This window comes from Perissodus microlepis, chromosome 7, assembly GCF_051167445.1.
Source record: "Perissodus microlepis isolate ML-2025 ecotype Zambia chromosome 7, ASM5116744v1, whole genome shotgun sequence".
Lineage (NCBI taxonomy): Eukaryota > Metazoa > Chordata > Actinopteri > Cichliformes > Cichlidae > Perissodus > Perissodus microlepis.
In genome coordinates, this window is record NC_140467.1 from 13,588,845 (window position 1) to 13,605,405 (window position 16,561).

Genomic DNA, 16,561 nt, shown 5'->3' on the forward strand with positions numbered 1-16,561 from the left:
TTTAAATGATTTTATTAATAGAACATGCCAGACTGCAAACAAAGAAAAAACTTCAGTTTTTATTTGTGACAAAGCAGCAATGCAGGTATCATCACAGGTGTGAGAAGGTCTAGCCCCTGAGGATGTACCTGTAGAATAAAACTAGGTCATGTCAGTCAAAGGAAATCTATATGATACGACTTCATGAGCATAACATACATACCTGTCCGTATCCCGAAGATTGTAGCCACTTTCCATTTTAGAGCTGACAATCCTGGGACAAGAGTTCGTTGATTTGAACTTTTCTGGACTTTTCCAGGTTCTGTCATCACGATGGCAAAACCTGGAAAATAAGCAGGTAGTCAAATAGTGTAACACACTTTACAGTTATAGGGTGAAAAGTGACAATTTATTAAGTTAATTAATTAACTTAATTACACTTACTTGCTTTTATAATGTGTGATGAAGTCTGAAGGATCAAGTGGTGCATCAGGAAAAGTTTGGTTTTTATGAGTGTTCAGAACATATCCCGTGGGTTCCTAAAAAATTAAAATGTTGTTGAACAATCCAGATAACGTGCTGATAAATAGAGTGAAAAACTATTGCATGAACATATTTAACCTTTTGTCCAATGATAGATGGCATCGGGGCCTCTGTTTTAGTCTGGGGCGATGACAGAAGAGAGACCTAGATGATTAGAGACAGAAATAAATAATTAAATAAAAACAAAAAGCATTAATGTTGCGCTTTTACATTAAAGAAAAACTGTGAAGAAGTCAGCACTAACAGGGTGGGCCAAGGGAGCGATGTCACCTCGTGTGAATCCCGTTTCTCTGCAAGAACGGCTGCACAGGCCCGATTTCGCCTCAGTACCCTGAGACACAGAACAAACTTCAGAGTTGTACATGAAAGATTCCCCTGCGCTCCTTCCCCCCCCCGGAATGAATTCAGCTTTTTGTGTGGCTCAACCTGCAGCAGGGACAGTGGCATGAAGTCTGTTTTCATCACTGAGCTGGGAGTCTGATGAGGTTCACCCTGAATATCAACAGTTGACAGTTACAAGTAGATATACAGATAAGAACTCACAGATACACATACTGTAGCTGCCAGAGGACTTCAACTGTACTGGTCTTATTTATATACATTAAAAAATTGAAAAGATTCAAATATCCCAGTTTCAGCATTTGACATGCTGTCTATATACTTGATTACACAGTCACCAGCCACCTTGGACACACCTGTTCAACTGATGATTAACACAAGTACCTCAAACAACCAATCACGTGGGAGAAACTCAGTGTAATTAGACATGTAGCCAAGCTTCAGAACGAGGGAAAAGGGTTATTTAAGCGACTTTGAATGTTGCATGATTTACCCACCTCACAACCATCTCTAGAGTTTATAGAGAATGGCCTAAAAAAGAAAATATCCAGTGAGAATGGCTAAACTGCTCTAAGATGAAAGGTGGGCAACAGTAACTCAAACAACCACTCCTTACAACTGTTCTGTTCTCAAATGGCCTCCTTCACAGGCATTAGATATCAATCCAGTAGGGCATCTTTGGGATGTCCAGTGAATCTACAGCAACTGTGTGATACTATCACAACAATATGGACCAAAATCGGATGACTGTTTCCAACATTGTCTATTTGCCATGAAGACCTAAGGCCGCTCTGAGGCCTAAAGGGGTCCATCCCTGTACTAGTAAGATGCAACTAATGAAGTGGCCAGTGAGTCTGTACAAGCTTTTTATGATTTGCATTCTGTTTTTTTATTAAATTTTGCACAGTATCCCAACTTTTGGATATAGCATGTAGTTTAAAACAAATATAATCCCTTTGTAACCATGATGTAAAGTCAGGTTTTGGATACACAGGCAGCATTTTCACTTGGATTTCTTAATAAGAGGTTATTAAAAGAATCGAAGAATATAAAAATTTCAGCTAAGAATAGCTTCCAATACCTTTAAAAACCACTCACCATCAAGCTGGTGTTAACCTGAAGCTCTGCTGCCTTAGTGAAACCACTCCCTCCTTTAGGACCTACAGTCACATGGTTCTGAGAAACTGAAGCAACAATGTTAGCTTTTTCAAAATGAAACTGTGGCATTTTATTAAAGTTTTCCATTATTTGTAGTTATAAATTAACAGCTCAAGCTCACAAAGTTCTGCATTGTAGCCTTTAAATTACCTGCTGGCGAAGGACGATGAGGCACAAATGAACTTTGATATTCTGTCTGAGGAAACATTTAAGCAATAACAGAAAGTTTATGTATATAACATAATATTACACTTTCCATCATCTTGAAGAGGTGTGTTTAAGTGCTGTCAAACCGAGCTGTCATACCTTCTCCTCGACTGATGCGGTTTTTGGCTGAATCCTCAGCTGATGGAAGCCGCTGTTTCCGGGTTTGTTAACGATGTTTGTTGAAGACCCAGAACATCCAGAGCGGATGGGGGGCTGGTAGTGTCGTTTAGTTTGAGAGACGAAGCTGTCAGATAACAAGAGTCTGAAAAACAAAAGCAGAGCCGAGTCTGAGGTAAGACTTCAGACAAACACGCTTCATTCTTGACAGTCTAGCTTTTTTAAAATTTATTTATTTTTTTATCTTTTATCGCATCAGGGAATCTAATTTACAGTGAAGCACCTACTCACTTAAAGTCCTTTGTTTACATCCTTTGAACCTCTCTGTCAGAGATTTTCACACACTTTCATACTTGCCTGTATAACCCAAGTGCATAGGTCTAATTTCATACATCAAGAACTGGTTTCCGAGGTTCCATTTAGCTCTTCCTGTGTAATTCATCTCCCATCTCACTGTTTTTCTGCTTTCCAGCTCCCCTCAGTTACTGATATTTCAGATTTCATCTGCAAGTCAAAACCTTCTACTTGTCAGCTAGACCCCATTCCTACAGTTTTGATTAAGGCATGTCTACCTTCTTTGCTTCCCCTCATATCTGCCATCATCTGCTCTTCACTTACCACTGGAACTGTTCCTGCTTCCCTCAAAATTGCCGTCATCACCCCAATATTGAAAAAAAACTAGTCTAGATCCCAATAATTTAGAGAATTTTCGGCCTATTTCCAATCTACCATTCCTTTCAAAAATTCTTGAGAAAATAGTTGCCACACAACTCCACTCACATTTAACTAATAATAATCTGTATGAACAGTTCCAGTCTGGTTTTCGCCCCTCCCATAGCACTGAAACAGCACTTATAAAAATAACCAATGATCTTCTTATGGCAGCTGACTCCGGTTTACTTTCCATTCTTATTCTCCTCGATCTGAGTGCTGCTTTCGACACTATTTCTCACTCTATACTTCTCAGTAGGCTAGCCTCTATCGGTCTCTCCCATACTCCACTAGCCTGGTTTAAATCATACCTGTCTGATCGCACTCAGTTCATTCAACTCAAATCCTTTACTTCTCAGCCCTTCCCTCTGACCACTGGTGTTCCCCAGGGATCTGTCCTGGGGCCCCTTCTTTTCATTATCTACCTTCTACCGCTTGGACATATTTTCCGTAAATGCAATATCCATTTTCACTGTTATGCCGATGACACCCAGCTTTATCTGTCCAATAAACCTGATTCTTCCCCCATCCTCCCTTACCCTCTGCTTAGCTGAACTAAATTCATGGTTCTCTTCTAATTTTCTCAAACTCAATAGTAATAAATCCGAGCTCCTCTTGGTCGGCACTAAATCAACATTATCCAGAACCAACAGTTTCTCTACTACTATTGATAACTCACCAGTCTTCATTTCTTCCTCTGTGAAAAGTTTGGGTGTCATCCTCGACAGTACTTTATCTTTCAATTCACACATTAATAATGTTACTCGGTCTGCATATTTTCAATTGCGCAACATTAATCGTCTCCGTCCTTTTCTCACCCCACATGCCACTGCCATTCTTGTCCATAGCCTTGTTACTTCCCGGATTGATTATTGTAATTCACTTCTTTTTGGTCTTACTCAAAAATCCATCCACAAGCTCCAACACGTCCAGAACTCTGCTGCCCATATCATCACCAGGACCCCTTCTGTCCACCACATCACTCCTGCCTTGCAGCAGCTTCATTGGCTCCTGGTCAAATATCGCATCAATTTCAAAATACTCTTGTACACATTTAAGGCTATTCATCATCTCTCTCCTCCATATCTCTCTGATCTGGTTAAGATCACCGCCCCAACTCGTTGTCTCAGATCTTCTTCTTCCCTTTCACTCTCCGTCCCTTCCCCCCGTCTTGCAACCATGGGGAGCAGGGCTTTCAGCTGCTCTGCTCCTCAACTCTGGAATTCCCTACCTCCTGATTTAAGAAATATCTCTTCCTTCTCTCTCTTTGTCCCAACTCAACAGTGACCTTGAGTGTTTTGAAAGGCGCTTTCAAATAAAATGTATTATTACTATTATTATTATCTTTATTACTTTCACATTTTGAAAGTAATAAAGTTCCTTTAAGCGTGGAAGCAGAGGCTTTGGAGAAAGATATCTGCAAGCATTCATCTAAATCCACAACGTGCCTGTAATCATTCTGGCTGATTAGATTTCACAGAAATGTGCAGCTTGACTGACATTTCTCAGATTCTTCTGTTAGCTTTTCTGCACATGTCAAAGTTGGACAAATATTAGCTCTACAGAGTCCCCCCCAGCCACCAGAGAGCTTTGCTCATCACTGAAGGAGAAGCACAGGTTTTGCTAATAACATTATCAGAAAATGATGAACCAAAACAGCCATTATAAAAGATGAGCAGAGGGCGGGGGAAAAAAGTGTCCTGACACTTACCCAAACTGAGGGTTGTCAATGTGGTCCAAACTAGGCCTGTAATATATAGCTGGTCTGTGGTTTGATGTAAAGCCTGTCTCACTGGGACGCCCGAGATAAGAAGTGAATCCCATCCTGTCTGAGTCTGAGACAGATATAGCAAAATTGTCTGTCAGAACCCAAATTTGAATGCAAATCAGTGTGATTTATGCTGAAACTCTGGAGAGTCTCACTCATCATCTTCACCATGAGATGCTGTGTAAGTAGTATTGTGGAGTTTGACTGCGTTGTTGGTCAGTTGCCCCTTCCTGCCAATTGCTCCAGTAGCCGGTATGACAATCCTCCCCTGTTCAGCCATCTATGACTGCTGTAATGGAAACAGTCACTGACAGCAGTGATGGATGGCAAAAAAAACAAAATCCTGTGGGCCTGCGGACACTGCTGTAACCACAAAGAAAAGCAAGTGTTACATCTTACTTTTTAGCTTCGGCAGCATCCAGTCAAATTTGGAGCTTGTTGAATAAATGAGAACAGAGTCAGAAGGAAATAATGCAATAAGTGCTGTCTTTGTCTACTGCTGTATGAGGGGAGAGAGAGCTGCAATCCTCCAGGAAAGTCCCAGCCATTTTCACTCACCCTGAATATAAATGATCCCAGAAAAAAACAAAAAAAAAAAAAAAAAAAAACACTAAACACAAAAGCACTGAAATCTGCCACTTAGTCCCAGGACGTACCTGCAACTCCAGGCTGTTTGTTCACCTCTCTGTCTTCGGCAGGTTTTGTAGATAAACAGGTCTCTGTTGCTAGGAGATGCAGTATAACGGCAGAGCACTGCAGGTGAAAAGTGAAACAGTCTGCTCCAATTCATGCCTTTAATGTTTCAGCTGGGAATGTTGTCCTCCTTTTTGTTTCTTTAACATGTGTCAAAGAAAGTACTCCCTCTTTCAGGTCTAAGGTTTGAAGTATCACAACCTACAGTTTTAAAAAAGTCTTTACCAGATTCTAAAATTATTTTAATACACAAATCAGATGAACAGCACATGACACATAGCACGCGCACACACCAAAATACAGACGTAATAAGAAAAATCACATGCACACCATGATTTAATAGCACGGCCATTGCAACATGTTTCTTTTTCATTCATTGTGTTGTAGATGTGCTGCAATGCTTGGGCTCGTTGTCCTGTATTACTCATTTGGGCTTTGTCTTTTAGACAGAAAGACTTAACTTTAGAACACTTTGGTATTGAGGGGAGTTCATGGTGGATCATCACCCCTACACCACTGTGCTTCACACTTGGTATGAGGTGTTTGGCTTTCACCAAACATGCCACTGTACATTAGGGGTGGTGTGATCCCTGGCTGCTTCAGTCTTCATGCCAAAATACAAGATGCTGAACTCCAAGTTCCCCATCACAGTCACATGATGCATTTATCAGGGTGTGAATCAGAATCAGAAAGGGTTTTATTGCCAAATGTTGAGCAGGTTTACAACATAAGGAAATTCCTGCGGCACTTAGTGCAAAACATATTGTAAGAAAACACTTAAATAAAAATAAAATTAAGAATTAAAAGTGCCGAGCAGATTAATATATACACATGTGTGCAGGTGATGATCAGTGCAAAAATTGAACAGAATGCTTGTGTGAGTAAGGCAAGTTGTATAAAGCACTTTGAGAAGAGAAAAGTGCCATAGAAGAACCAAACATTTCCACTTAGGTTCCACTTAGATTTCCAAACAACATTGTAGTTTGTTCAGATGCAGCTTCGCTGGCCTAAGCTGTGCTGCCATGTTCCTTTTAGAGAGTCCCATCTTCTGGCAAAATTTCCAAACAAGCCATACTTCATGTTCATGTTCATGTTTTTTTTTTTCTTCCTTTTCCAAACTGTATTGGCATGAGCTTTAAAATTTTGCATGCTAACTGACCTTGGGGTGAATTTGCTGGGAGGTCCACTCCTGGGAAGATTGCCAACAGTCTTGAATGTTTTCCACTTGTGAGTAATCTTTACAACTGTAGAATGATGGCCTTTATATTGTTTGGCCTTATGACCCTTCCCATATGGGCAGCAGAAATTGCTGTTCTAAGACAGCACAGACACCGTTCCTCCTTGAGATTGCATTAACACACACCTGACTGCGGCAGACCAATAAATTGCTAAGACTCCTGCTTTTATGCAGGGGCTCACTCTTGCTTATGATCACTCAATCAAGTGTGTTTAATTATCAGCACCTGGCTGCTGCTTACCCTCTCAATTCCTATAGAAGCAGTAAGGCTGCACTTAGTTTTGCACAAATCGCTTCTGCACTTTGGCTCAGTGTAATATGTCAAGTGTTGTTGTGTATCTGACTATATATATCTCTATATATCAAGACATGTTAAGGGTGAAATCGTTCGTGTTTATACAGATGATGTTTTTTGCAGTAATATGTTCTGCACAATAGATAGTTATACTAGAGTGGCTCCTGTGGCTTTCTTTTGTATTCATCAGACAGCCCCGTTGGTGTGACAGAGTCTGGATGTCTCAGTCATTCATCAGCACCATTTTCTTTATATTTAAACTTCTCTGATTGCATACTAACCAGTTTTCACACATTCTCGGCAGCAGCAGGCGGCGTTCAGGTGTTACAGCTGACTGGCAAAACTAATTTCTCATCCTATTAGTGTGTTTAATTTAGTCCTAAACACAAATGTGCGTGTGCATATTATATATAATTTCTGTTTTCCAACATTATTACTCCACGGTCTGTCTGTGTACCCACCCTTTGACCCAGCTGTTGCACATTCAGGCTACCGCTCACGCCAACTCAGTACTGTTAATAACATTATAGAATATTTATTTAACCCAAAGATGTGTTTTATAAATAGAGAGTGTCATATATTGTAAACCTTTAGATTTTGTAAAACTCACCTTGACCTCACATAAAATTTCTGATTCACAGAACCAGTTATCACCTCCGGCCGGCACAGTTACTCCGTGCATCCACTGGATGGCATGGTGATGCCACCGTGGCTCTGTCTTTAGTCTAAGGTTATATAAAAATGATGGATGGCTTGAAATCTGCATGACATCTTGATAAAAATGTCCATCCGAGACAGGGAGTTATCATCCGCTGCCATTAGCTGCCTAAAACGTCTGAACACCATCTACACATCTGCCCACATACATCTCCATAAGCATCTTAATTTAACACTGAGGATTTTCAACCCCTGGTGTTTTTTAGGACAACCGGAATACTATCCAGGCTGGACATCAAAGTATTTCTTTATGGCTGCAGACGTGGATGTATGTTATTCCTAATTAAAACTCGATCTGGGTGACATTCCTGTTAAATCAAAAAGGGTGAAACAGCATGATTTTTACCCCATGAATTTCACACAACACCTACTTTGTATAACAGATCCCACATGCTCTTGCAAAACAGTACGAGCACTTCAAATGGTATTATTTGCTTTAGTCTTTCATTACTGCGTGGTATTCAGAATTTCAGAAGCCTGTGAAATCTAACTGTTTTTTTGTTTTTTCGTGACAAGCTGCTTGCCCTTTAAAATCACTAAATCTAACAGTGCATAACAGTCGCACCATTTCCACCTTTTTCCTTTAATTCTCACCTTCTAGTCCTTCTCTTTTCATCTCATTTCCTTGGTCTCACACTGCTTCCTCACCTCTGCCACATCACTACTTGCTCCTTTTCTTTCCTCCATCTGGCCAACACTGGCAGTCGGCGGAGCCTGTCTTTACCAAGCTGTTGCTTGTATTGCCGTTCCACAGCCTTTCTTGCTTGACGTGCTGTCGAGCCAAGCCTGGAACCGTTCATTATCTTCTCCAAAAAATAACTACTGGGAAACGCCTGCTTCATTGAAACTGACAGTCTCATTTCCTGCTTCTATTCTCTTAAACACAATGTGCACATTATTGGCATCTCTAATTATAAATTCACATACAGCAGGAATAGACCACACGCCTATTTTTATTCCAGTCAAAGACAAAAACCAGATGATTTCACTTATATTCAAACAACTTCAGCCTGAGAGGCAGAGAGAAGAAAAAGATCAGTCTCACTCTCAGCTTTCAACTCTCACAGGAGACTCTCACCTCTACCCTGATTCATTATCTCTGTAATTCACCAATTTATGTCTGCTGTCCATCTACATAACTCACATATAACATGACTGCTCTGTGATAAAGGTATCTCGATTAAGCCGACAGCGCTGGCAGTAAAGAAAAATCCTGCACCTTCTGCAACAGTTTGCACTTGAGGTAACACTTGAAATGCAGGAGGGAGTAAAATGACAAAAAAAAAAAAAGGTGGATGCAGTTGTTCTAAAAATAGATGAAGGTGATGCAAGCAAGTGTCTCCCGTCGAGATGATGTGCTTGGCTTGCCTGCAGCCGTCTGTTGTAGTTCAGGGAGGGACGAAACCTCGGCCTCTGTCAGCAGGGTCTCGGCTGGCTCCGTGCTCGTCTGTTTTCTGGCCAGCTCTGCTCCTGATACTCCGCTGCTCCAGGAGGAGAATCTCGGCGGTTTCTCTGTCAGTTCAATAACCTGTTTCTATGTCTGCCATAGAATAGCATGGAATTAATGTTTAGAGACATAAAGAGCTAGCTCAGGCGCTAAGACCCTTCTTTGTGTGGCGGGTCTCAGAGGTGCTCTCTCTGCTTCACTACCTCACTGTTCTGAGTCTTATCTCATTCCTGCTTCCTTTTCAACTTCTGCACTTAATAGGCAAATCTGGCACACACCGTTTGGAGCAAATTGCATTGTCATCTTTTTCCATTTTGAGTTTCAGCCAGCTTTGGTGCATGCAAAGAGACAGACCGTGATGAGATGAGATGAGGAGGACTCAGGCATAAAATAAGACATTTAAAGTCAAAACAAGATTTCCTGACAGCACAAGACAACTTGAGGAGAAACAGATTTACTGGAGGGAAAACATATTTTTGGTACCATGTTTATGCTGCGGGAAATTCCTTTGAATGCTTTGAATCTTGTGTGATAGACTGGATATGAAACACGGAGCTGTTGAACCGGATATCAGAATGAAATGAGCTGTATGAAAAATGAAGCACCTAACTGATGAAAAATCTTTCTATCATCACTGAAAAGGGATTAAAAAAAACTTCTTCAGATTGCAGCATGTTCCTGTGTGGTTCGTTTACCTTCATGCTTAATACTCATTGCACAAGCTTTCCACTATACATTTTTAATTGCTCTCAAAGGCAAAAACAACCCTTGTAAATTGCCTCCTCTCTGAGCAAATGGCATTCAGCTATGTGTTAAATTGAAATAGTGTCATTTTAGCTTCTAATTATTTATAATACAGTTTAATTACACTGACTGCATGTTCTCCTGATTTAAATTCAGCACACAAATACACACCATATGGCATTAGGTGTAGGTGTAGACACAAATTTCCCTTTTTGTTGAGTGGCTTTTCCCCCCCTTTTTCTTGCCTTACTTGTTAATGTCAATACCTAAAATGACATATTAGACTAAAATTTGTTTCCAGCATTCTCGGACTTGTTTTGACATTTCATAAAGGAAACAGTTTATTACTTCAGCGTGGAAGAGCCTGACGAGCCTGCACACAGCTCTCAATCATTTTCAGCATTTTTTATAAGAGCTGTAGCTTGGGCTGTGAAGCAGTTCTTATTGCTTAACATCAGCACCTCACTTCAGTAATGCCTTTACAGCTAAATACAGGGTGGGCCATTTATATGGATACACCGTAATAAAATGGGAATGGTTGGTGATATTAAAGTCCTGTTTGTGGCACATTAGTATATGTGAGGGGGCAAACTCCACAAGATGGGTGGTGACCATGGTGGCCATTTAGAAGTCGGCCATCTTGGATACAACTTTTGTTTTTTCAATAGGAAGAGGGCCATGTGGCACATCAAACTTATTGGTAATGTCACAAGAAAAACAATGGTGTGCTTGGTTTCAACGTAACTTTATTCTTTCATGAGTTATTTACAAGTTTCTCTTTGTGCACAGCCATTGACATGTCAAAGAGGTTAACACGTGAGGAGTGAATCGAAATCGTGTTGATATCTGGTAAACGCAGTAACCGGGTCATTGCAGCAGATTTCAATGCAAGACACCCTACAAGACCACCCATCTCTCATGCTACAGTTAGAAAACTGCTTGCTAAGTTTCGTGAAACTGGTTCAGTGTTGGATTTGCCAAAATGTGGAAGCAAGAAAACTGTCACTAATGAAGAAACATCAGTGGCTGTCCTAGCTTCATTCAGCAAGAGCCCACAGCGTAGCACTCGCCGCATGTCACTGGAGAGTAGCATTAGTCAAACATCCCTTCGGCGGATATTAGCTACTCACAAATGGCACCCTTACAAACTCCAGCTACTGCAGCATCTCATCGAGGATGACCCAGATCAGCGCACAGGATTTGTAGAATGGGCAAAACAAAAATTGGAACAGGACCCTCAGTTCACGCAGAAGATTTTGTTCAGCCACTGGATATTTGTTTCCCTCTTTATGCACTGAAGCTGGCACGTTCCCTGAGTTTTTCCAGCAAGATGGTGCACCACCACATTATGGGTGCCAGGTCCGAGCATTCCTAGATGAACATTTTCCTGGAAGTGGATTGGTCGTCGTGAGCCAGTTGAATGGCCCCCAAGGTCTCCCGATCTGACCCCTTAGACTTTTATCTTTGGGGTCATCTGAAGGCAATTGTCTATGGTGTGAAGATACGAGATGTGCAGCACCTGAAACTACGGATACTGGATGCCTGTGCTGGCATTTCTCCTGCGGTGTTGCTATCAGTGTGTGAAGAGTGGGAGAAGAGGGTTGCATTGACAATCCAACACAATGGGCAGGACATTGAACACATTTTATAAGTGGCCAGAAACTTGTAAATAACTCATGAAAGAATAAAGTTACGTTGAAACCAAGCACACCATTGTTTTTCTTGTGACATTACCAATAAGTTTGATGTGTCACATGGCCCTCTTCCTATTGAAAAAACAAAAGTTGTATCCAAGATGGCCGACTTCTAAATGGCCACCATGGTCACCACCCATCTTGAGGAGTTTGCCCCCTCACATATACTAATGTGCCACAAACAGGACTTTAATATCACCAACCATTCCCATGTTATTACGGTGTATCCATATAAATGGCCCACCCTGTAGACCTTTATTTCTAGAAAATTAATGAAAAGGGTAACTTGGTTAAGTTTTTCTTCTCTGGATGCAGTTGTGGTTTACCAGTACACACGATGGAACTGAGTCTATGCCTATCTTACTGTGACAAGAAAAAATTTCTGCCATGAGGTTTTTTGAAGCACTTAAAAAATAGTTCGGAAACCATTTTCAGAAATGTCATATCCTATATGGTATGAAATTTACATCATCAAAGATGAAAACCTGTTTGCGTAAACAAATCAAAAGTTGCAAAAGTATGTTTACACTGATGACCTGTCCAGGGTGTATACCCAGCCTCTCTCTCTATGCTAGCTGGGATAGGCTCCAACAGACCCATGACCCTGAAAGGATAAGAGGAAGAGAATAGATGGATAGATGTTTACACTTAAAAGTATGCATACTTTATGAGTATCTTTATGGTGTGCTCTCAGTGGTCAACTGGTCACCACGTTGGTTAAACAGAAAAAGTGGTCGGACCAGTCAGGCATCAGCCGTGAACCTCAGTGCTAGTAGTGATGCTAGTGTTAGCAAGCGAGCTATCAGCAGCAGATATTTATCAGGCTAGTCTGCTACAAGGATGCTACTAATCAAAGTGTGTACAGAAGTCTGCTCCCTGTGGTGACTGTAAATGTAAGTGACAGCATGTAAAAAATGACATAAAATTTAATTGAGACTAAAGACTCAAAACCAGAGATGGGCAGTAACGCGTTACTTGTAACGCGTTACTGTAATCTGATTACTTTTTTCAGGTAACGAGTAAAGTAAGGGATTACTATTGCAAAAACGGTAATTAGATTACCGTTACTTTCCCGTAGGAACGCTGCGTTACTGCGTTACTAAAACCGTGATTTTTTTGCGAGAATGTCTCATGACAGTGACGTAAGCGAGTGCGACGTTTGTGACAACAGCTGTGTGCAGATCAACAATGGATCATATATCGAGTGCGGGAGAGAGTATGAGCGTGCAGCGTTTAAAGCGTGGAAGTACTGACCTTACTTTGAGTTTGATTCCATAAAAAGTGACAAAAACATTAGTGTCCGTTGTGCGTGGGAAGAAAACTTCTTTTTACAGCGAAAAAAAACCCCTAAACTTCCAAGCAAGCACCGAGTGCGCTACCACGTAATGGGAAATTCACAGAGAAACTCGCGGATTCTTCCACTGACCGCCGTGGCACACCTGCACCAGGGCAAACCTCCGCCTACGCCACTCCTGCTTTACAGGTGAAAATAGAGCAACAGGACCGCTAGTCTTTGATGTTATTTATTTTCTGCTGTGTTTTACTTGCATCTATTTGAAAGACTGAGTGTAAACACAAAAAAATATATTTTATTTTATGTGCTGGAATGTGCAGAAAATAAGTTTAAATGTTAAACAAATTTCTTCCAGTCAGAGAATGGTGCATATAATTAAATTTTTGCTTGATGCATAAAGTTAAAAGGTTAAAACTAATAAAACAAGTTTTAAAAAGAGACTTTTCCATTTGATTACATTTTGTATGATGGATTATGCAGAAAAAGTAGAATTGGGCTGAAAGATCTATCGCTTTATCACCTATTCAGGTTGTAAATCGTGTTTTTAAAAAGTAACTAAGTAACTAAGTAATTAATTACTTTTGAAAATAAGTAATCAGTAAAGTAACGGGATTACTTTTTTGGGGAAGTAATCGGTAATTAGTTACTGATTACTTTTTTCAAGTAACTTGACCAACACTGCTCAAAACACACTCTGAGTGTCATAGTTCAGTAATGTCAGTTAATTCAAAATCAAACGCAAAAGTAGACAAACAAGTGAAAAAAATTGGTTTAGGCTTTGTCATTGTGATTAAATTTGTAGGTCCAAAAAGCAACAGGAGGATTTTTGTTTTTTGATTCATTTATTTGTAACTGGGATGTCTACATGGCACCACAAGAATGCAGTGGTTAGCACTGTTGCCTCACAACAAGAAGGTCATGGGTTTGAGTCGGTTATCTGGGACCTGCCTGTGTGGAGTTCTAAAATGCCCCACTGCAACCCTAAATTGGATGAGCAGAGGAAAATTAATGGATGAATGTTTATCATTTCCACTTTCAGTTTTCCACATTAGCATGCTAACACATATTAATCAGCATTAAGGTAGAGCTTGAGCAGATGCACTGCTTTGCAAATTTGATTAGCAAAGTAATGTACTGTATGAGTTTTGAGACATTTCCTTTATATTTCAGTTCGAAAAAACATCCACAGCAGATGAACAGTATCTGAAAGTCATGTCCTTAAAAACAGAAGATCCAGTAAAGACCTGACACAGGATTCAATTGATCTATCTACTCTTTGCTGATTATTTTAGAAATAGTCTCATTGTAAGGCTGGCTGACAAGAAGACATTCTTAAGGAAGGGAAATAGAGAGAAAAGGCAATGAAAATTAAAATACAAAAACATAAAAACAAGCTCGAGGTTTTTCGAATGGTCAATAATCAGTGTTGGGTAAGTTACTTTAAATTAGTAACTTAGTTACATTACTAGTTACTTCTATCAAAAGTAACTCAGTTACTTCAAGTTACTCGTTACTTTCAGAGTAACTAGTTACTAGGGAAAGTAACTTTGGTTTTACTCAGAATTCTCTTGTTAATGTGTTGCTTCCATAACTTTGCCAGTCTTCTAGCTTGCTTACTTGCCACAAGTGCACTGTGCCACCTACCAATAGAAAGGAAAAAATAATGTGCACATTTCCACGAGAGAAATCCCACACCTGATTCTATCCTAGCCTGCTTTTTACATCCAACACAAAAACTGCAGTCGTGGTGCTTTCGATTGTACTCAGAGCTCAGAAATTCTGCCTTCTGAATAGGAAGATGTAGGTAACACCAGACTGCAGATGAGCTGCATACAGAGCTGGACTGGGAGAAAAAAAAAACGGGCATTTTGACTAGAGACCGGCCCACCATTATAGGAAAAATCATAAAGCCTTTGAATGAAAATAAACACTGTTGTGACAGTGATGTACACTGTTCTGATGGTATATATGTATCAATCTATCAATTGTTTGTTGCAAGACTCAGATAATTATTTTTTTAAAAGTGAGACATTTTAAATGAGAATAAGAAAGTATTTCCTTGTGCCCCCCTTTCCCTTTTAATGCCCTACATGGACCCCTGGCAACACTTTGCTAGACCCGCCCCTGCACAGTTACCAGCTGTCAGCTACTTAGAAAAGGATCCTGGTGTTATTTGTCTCTCAGAAACAGTTCATAACTTCCCTTCAACTCATTCATGTTAACTAAAAGGTAAACCTGTTTCTCCATCACAGCTCTGATGATTCAGTAAGGACATCTCCTGGTTTCATCTTCATGTTTCCCTCTCATCACATAACCAAACCGATATCATGACCAGCAGCTTTACAGCTGTGGCTCCAGCAAACATCAGCTGATACTAGAAATTAATATTAAATAAATTCTAACAACAGCTGACCAAGCTTAAACGTGCTGCTGTTGTTTACCGCGACATCCGCTGGTTTCCTCTTTCTGGCGCAAAGTGGGCGATAAATAAACAAGAGAGAAAAGCCAATCAGCTGATCACTGATCAGTTTCATGATTGAAGTAGAATCAGGAGAGGGAGGGTGAGAGAATGAGAGAAGAAGAGGCAGCTGTGCAGCAGAGACAGAATAACTCCAGCTTTGTGTCTTTTTCATTGTAGCTGAAGTACGGGACAAACTGTTCCTTTTCACCTCAATACGAAACGCGTAATATTTTCTCTGAATACCAGACGATTCCGTTAATTAACCTTATGAACAAAATAAAGTTCAACATCAGTAACATAGCACCCACCCAGCTGTATAGAAACTCCGTCATGCTAGCTAGCACGCAATACGAAAAAGTCAGCATAACGAAAATAAACTCCACCTTAACTTGGTTCATATCTGACCCAGATAGACTGCAGGTTATAACTTCTTACCTGAAGTTCAGTTCACCTGACACTCTCGGACCAGCGGCCGCTTCGGGTCTCTCCTCTTGCCTCCCTTTTCCTTCATCCACCTGCTGGCATCCACCACTTGTTAATGTTATTGAATCTGTGGAAGCTCCGCGATAGCCACCACACGAAGTAACGAATAACGAGCCTATTTAAATCCCAGTAACGAGGAACGCGTTCCCGGTTTTGGCATAATAACTAGTTACCGTGCTCGTTACCACAATAATAACGTAGTTACTGTAACGCGTTAGTCCCAACACTGTCAATAATATATGCGGCAGGAGGTCAGGAGAGAGGTACAGCAGTGAGTGTCTCCAGACATCTGTGAAACACAATGGAGGCTGTGTCATGGTTTGGGTCTGCATTTCATCCAAAAGTGTTGTGATATTATTTGGAAAGCATCTAATTGACAACATAACAATGATTCCAAGCACACTACCAGTGCAGTAAAAGCATACCTGGATAGAAAAATGCACAGTTGAGCACTCTTAGTCATGGATTGGCCTCCCCTGAGCCCAGACCTCAACATTATTGAACATTAAAGTAGCAGTGTGGGATCATGTTGACAGAGAATGGAATGAAGGCAGCCAACATCGAAAGAAGAGCTTTGAATGTCCTTCAAGAAGCCTGGAGAACTATTCCTGAAGACCAAATATTGACTTCCAAGCTTATTAGAATTGTACTAACTCAGTTTTTACCTTTATGCT

The 16,561-nt window shown here is 40.5% G+C and overlaps 1 protein-coding gene across 5 annotated transcripts; it reads right to left on the reverse strand.

The window, feature by feature from the left end:
• saxo4 (stabilizer of axonemal microtubules 4) lies at positions 1-10,405 on the reverse strand. Of its 5 annotated transcripts, XM_084933588.1 has the most exons (13): positions 6,675-10,404; positions 5,479-5,575; positions 4,991-5,185; positions 4,766-4,889; positions 2,326-2,488; positions 2,170-2,215; positions 1,960-2,045; positions 949-1,014; positions 767-853; positions 601-666; positions 424-518; positions 203-322; positions 1-128 (listed from the first exon to the last, which is right to left on the reverse strand). In XM_084933588.1, exons 3-13 carry the CDS (start codon positions 5,100-5,102, stop codon positions 110-112), a joined length of 984 nt encoding a protein of 327 aa, XP_084789714.1. In that variant the 5' UTR covers positions 5,103-5,185; positions 5,479-5,575; positions 6,675-10,404; the 3' UTR covers positions 1-109. The 5 variants fall into 5 exon arrangements, with proteins under 5 accessions (XP_084789714.1, XP_084789715.1, XP_084789711.1 ...); XM_084933589.1 differs by having other exon boundaries at positions 4,991-5,111; positions 5,479-10,405; XM_084933585.1 differs by having other exon boundaries at positions 4,991-5,575.
• Positions 10,406-16,561: the final 6,156 nt, after the last annotated feature.

Excerpts from the sequence above, each read along its gene's own strand:
- saxo4 (XM_084933589.1), bottom strand. The coding sequence starts at position 5,102 with ATGGCTGAACAGGGGAGGATTGTCATACCGGCTACTGGAGCAATTGGC. Across the intron at positions 2,489-4,765 it reads ATTGACAACCCTCAGTTTGG|ACTCTTGTTATCTGACAGCT; the intron begins GTAAGTGTCAGG and ends TTTGTTTTTCAG. Across the intron at positions 854-948 it reads TGCCACTGTCCCTGCTGCAG|GGTACTGAGGCGAAATCGGG; the intron begins GTTGAGCCACAC and ends TCTGTGTCTCAG.